Source organism: Meleagris gallopavo, unplaced genomic scaffold (genome assembly GCF_000146605.3).
Source record: "Meleagris gallopavo isolate NT-WF06-2002-E0010 breed Aviagen turkey brand Nicholas breeding stock unplaced genomic scaffold, Turkey_5.1 ChrUn_random_7180001869617, whole genome shotgun sequence".
Lineage (NCBI taxonomy): Eukaryota > Metazoa > Chordata > Aves > Galliformes > Phasianidae > Meleagris > Meleagris gallopavo.
In genome coordinates this window covers 29,397-33,153 of record NW_011134588.1, presented here as the reverse complement: position 1 = coordinate 33,153, position 3,757 = coordinate 29,397, and the positions used below count along the sequence as shown (strand labels likewise).

Below are 3,757 nucleotides of genomic sequence, written 5' to 3'. Positions count from 1 at the left end.
CCAAACCAACCCACCCACCCTCACTCACCGTTTTTCTGCCTACGTGGCTTGGGGGGGTGGGGATGGGGCACAGATCCCCCCCAGCATCAGTCGCTGGAAGAGTCAGAGGCTTCACTGGGGCTCTCATCGTCTGAAGCTTCGCTGGGGCTGAGCCGGGGACTGCGAGGTGGCCCCCCCTCACTGCCTCCACCTTCTGATTCTTCCTCTTCATCGTCGTCGTCTTCATCTTCATCATCGTCGCTGCCAAAGATCTCTTCCTGGTCACGGGCAGCGCGGGCGGCATCGCTCCCCCCTCGGCGACCCCCCCTGGCCTCCTCTTCCTCTTCATCTTCTGCCTCATCCTCGCTGCGGGCTGAACCTCCCTGCTCGCTGCTGCTGGCACCGGAGCCTTCAGCCTCCTCTTCTTCATCCCCGCTTGCTGCTCCCTCGCTCTCGCTGCCTTTCTCCCGCTCTTCATCTAGGGGGAGACAGCAGAGAGAGCGAGCCATCAAGGCAGACCCACCCCCACCACCCCCCCACGTAAGGAATGCTGCCTGTCTCCAACGCTGCTCACCTGAGCCGGGTGCCTCCTTCTCAGCCTCCATCTCCTCCTCCTCCTCTTCCTCAGGCTCGTGGTTCTCCAGCTGCGCCCTCCTTGCCTCCTGCAGAGGAAAGCAAACTCAGCTGCCCCCTGGGAAGGGTGGGGGGGGTCCCAAAAGGTCGGGGGGCTGCTGGGGTGGGGGAGGCATACTTGTGCTTCCAACTCCTTCTCATTCATGTCACGGTGCTTCACCACCAGCACTGCGTTGGTGCCTGACTGCACCCCTGCCCGCGCTCTCCGCTTGCTCAGCCTCACCCTGAGGGGCAGAGGGGGGTCAGGCAGCCCTGTAATCATCCTCCCCCCTTCGCAAGGCGAGGCTCTCAAACTCACCTGGTCTCCAGCTCGTTGTAGTAAACACCATCACCCTCCCGGAAGATAAAAAAGTAGTTCTCCTCGTAGCCCTTGCTGGCTTTGTTTTTCACGTTCCAGTTGTACTCACGTGCAATCTTGTAGTCGTATCTGGTGAGGGAATACAGGTCAGGAGACAAGAATTAACTGGGACGGTAGGACCTCCCCCTCCAAACCATCCCTCTCTGCTGCCAGACCATCTCCTCCCTTCTTCTTTCAGACCACAAAAATCCGTAGGACGCTCTTGATTTGTGTTCTGCAAGTCTGTAGGGTGCCCCCCTCCATCGCTTCTAAGGGCTCCCCAGCCCCAAGCCCACTCCCTCATACACGTCCTCGGGGGCGTAGTCCATCTCCTCCTCCTGATCCCTCTTCCGTTTGCGCAGCGTCTCCTCCACAGGAAGGAAATAGGCCACAAACTGGTTCCCCTCCTCGTCCATCATTCCCCTGCGGGCAGGAAAATGTTAACGCAGCTGTAGGGGACCAACTGTCAGCCCCCCTCCTCAGCATCTCTATCCTAATCACCTGATCATGGCCTGGGACATCATTTCCAGTGCTGCAGCGCCGCTCGTGTCCTTCGGCGCTGGATCCGAGTCAAAGATGACTTGGGCACAGGGATTGATCCACATCTGGGGCAGGGACAAAAGCAGAGGCGGGTGGGGCTACAACGAACACCCCCCTATTCCCCCCCTAAACACACACCACGCACCCCTCACCCTACCTTGAAGTCAGGGAAGACGGGCATGACCTCGATGGGGGTGACACGAGGTTTGCTGTAGTGCTGCGTGATCTGAGGGGAGTATGGGGGGGAGGGGGGTGGTAAACCACACAGGATGGGGTCAAGATGACCCCCCCACACACACTCCCAAAAGCAGAGTGGGAGACCCCAACCCGTCCCCATCCCCTCAGTCCCTTCTCACCGCTTTCTGAGCATCTTCAAAAGTCTTTTCGATGGCAGCAATTTGGCTGTCGCGGTCTTTGTAGATCTCTTCCTCTGTGAACTGTTGTTTCACTGAGACTCCGATCCTGGATGGGAATGGGCACAGTGGCAGCGGGGGAGGTTCGGGGGGGGATCAGGAGGTCGTGCCCCTCGTGTGCCCTCCTTTCAGACTCACTTGACCTCGGGTTTCTCATTGGACACGCCGTAGCGGTTGAACTCGGTGGAGATGTACTCGGTTTTTCGCATCCATGGCACCACCTTTGCGTGCTGCTGTGACCTGGGCCACAGGTGGGGCGTGTGACAGAGGGTTCTTCAGAAGGATTTGGGGGGAGATCTATTCCCCCACCGGTTCCTGGGAGAGCCTGGATACGCCGTTACCTCTTGGAGCTGGTGGGTGCCTGGATCTCCTCCTCCAGCAGCTTCTCATCCGCCGGGTCCAGGAGCACTACCAAAGAAATCCTCCAGTATCCCCCCAGCGTTGGGTCCCCTCCGCCTCCCACCAAGGGGCAGGGACACCCCTAAGGGCTGAGCTCACCACCAGGGTCGATGCGGTAGGTGTCGGGGTTGATGAGGTCGATGGTGACGCCCAGGTCAGGCTCAGTCAGCAGGTCGTGTTTGTGCTGCTTCTCCAGAGACGTGGCTTTGTACTGCACGAACCTGGAGAGCGTGACAGAGAATCACAGAATCACCGAGGTTGGAAAACACCCACAGGATCACCCACTCCAACCACCCACCCATCACCGATAGCTCTCACTAAACCACGTCCCTCAACACAAAATCCAAACGTTCCTTGAACACCTCCCGGGTCGCTGACTCCACCACCTCCCTGGGCAGCCCATTCCAGTGCCTGACCACTCTTTCAGATCAGTACTATTTCCTAACGTCCAGCCTGAATCTCCCCTGGCGCAGCTTGAAGCCGTTCCCTTTAGTCCTATCACTGTTACGAGAGAGAAGAGGCCCCAGCTCACTACAACCTCCCTTCAGGTAGCTATAGAGAGCAATAAGCTCTCCCCTGATCCTCCTCTTGTCCAGACTGAACAATCCCAGCTCCTCCAGCCGCTCCTCATAAGACCTGTGCTCCAGACCAGCTTTGTTGCCCTTCTTTGAACCTGCTCAGGACCTCAGTGTCTTTCTTAGTCACAGATTAGAGTACTGGCAATCATTGAATGGCCAGGGTTGGAAGGGAGCTCAAGGATCACAAAGCTCCAACCCCCCACCAACGCAGGGCCACCAACCTCCACATCTCACAGCAGCCCAGGCTGCCCAGGGCCCCATCCAACCTGGCCTTGAACACCTCCAGGGATGGACGGGGCATCCACAGCCTCTCTGGGCAGCTGTTCCAGCACCTCACCGCTCTCACAGCAAACAACTTCCTCCTGACATCCAACCGAAATCTTCCCACCTTCAACTTCCAACCATTTCCCCTCGTCCTGCTGTTATCTCCCCTTTCAGAGAGTTGAAGAGTTGTCGAGAGGTGTTTGCAATAGAAAAGCCACATGCCATAACAAAAGTTCACTTGCAGCTACCCTCTTCAACCCCTGGATCACAGCCTGCTGCAGGTTTTGCACACATCAACCCAACCAGACCCAAAACAGGACACAAGCACTCGAGGTGCGACCTCACCAGAGCTGAATACAGGGGGACAATCGATTCCCCGTTCCTACTGGCAGCCCTGTTTCCGATGACGACAGGTCCCAGGACCGCCCCCAGAACCCGAAATTCGCATCTAAACAACCCGGGACCCCACCGCCTCCGTTTCCCCCGGCGTACCGGTTCTGGTCGAAGGGGTAGGTGATGAACTTGGGATCGAAGGGGATGGTCGGGGAGGCTGTTGCAGTATTTCACCCGGCACACCACGCCCGACCTGCAGGCAGCGCTGTCAGCGTTGGGGG

At 58.3% G+C, this 3,757-nt stretch overlaps 1 protein-coding gene across 1 annotated transcript; it reads right to left on the bottom strand.

Moving 5' to 3' along the window:
* Window positions 1–86: 86 nt before the first annotated feature.
* Window positions 87–3,755, bottom strand: PAF1 (PAF1 homolog, Paf1/RNA polymerase II complex component; the record flags this gene model as incomplete). Its single annotated transcript, XM_010727079.3, is given in 13 exon segments — window positions 87–457; window positions 554–641; window positions 731–836; window positions 911–1,039; window positions 1,256–1,372; window positions 1,451–1,554; window positions 1,647–1,715; window positions 1,846–1,951; window positions 2,041–2,142; window positions 2,244–2,310; window positions 2,401–2,522; window positions 3,636–3,682; window positions 3,684–3,755. Coding segments are annotated over 13 exon segments (1,500 nt in total), but the record flags the coding sequence as incomplete, so codon positions are not given.
* Between the last annotated feature and the right edge of the window lie 2 nt (window positions 3,756–3,757).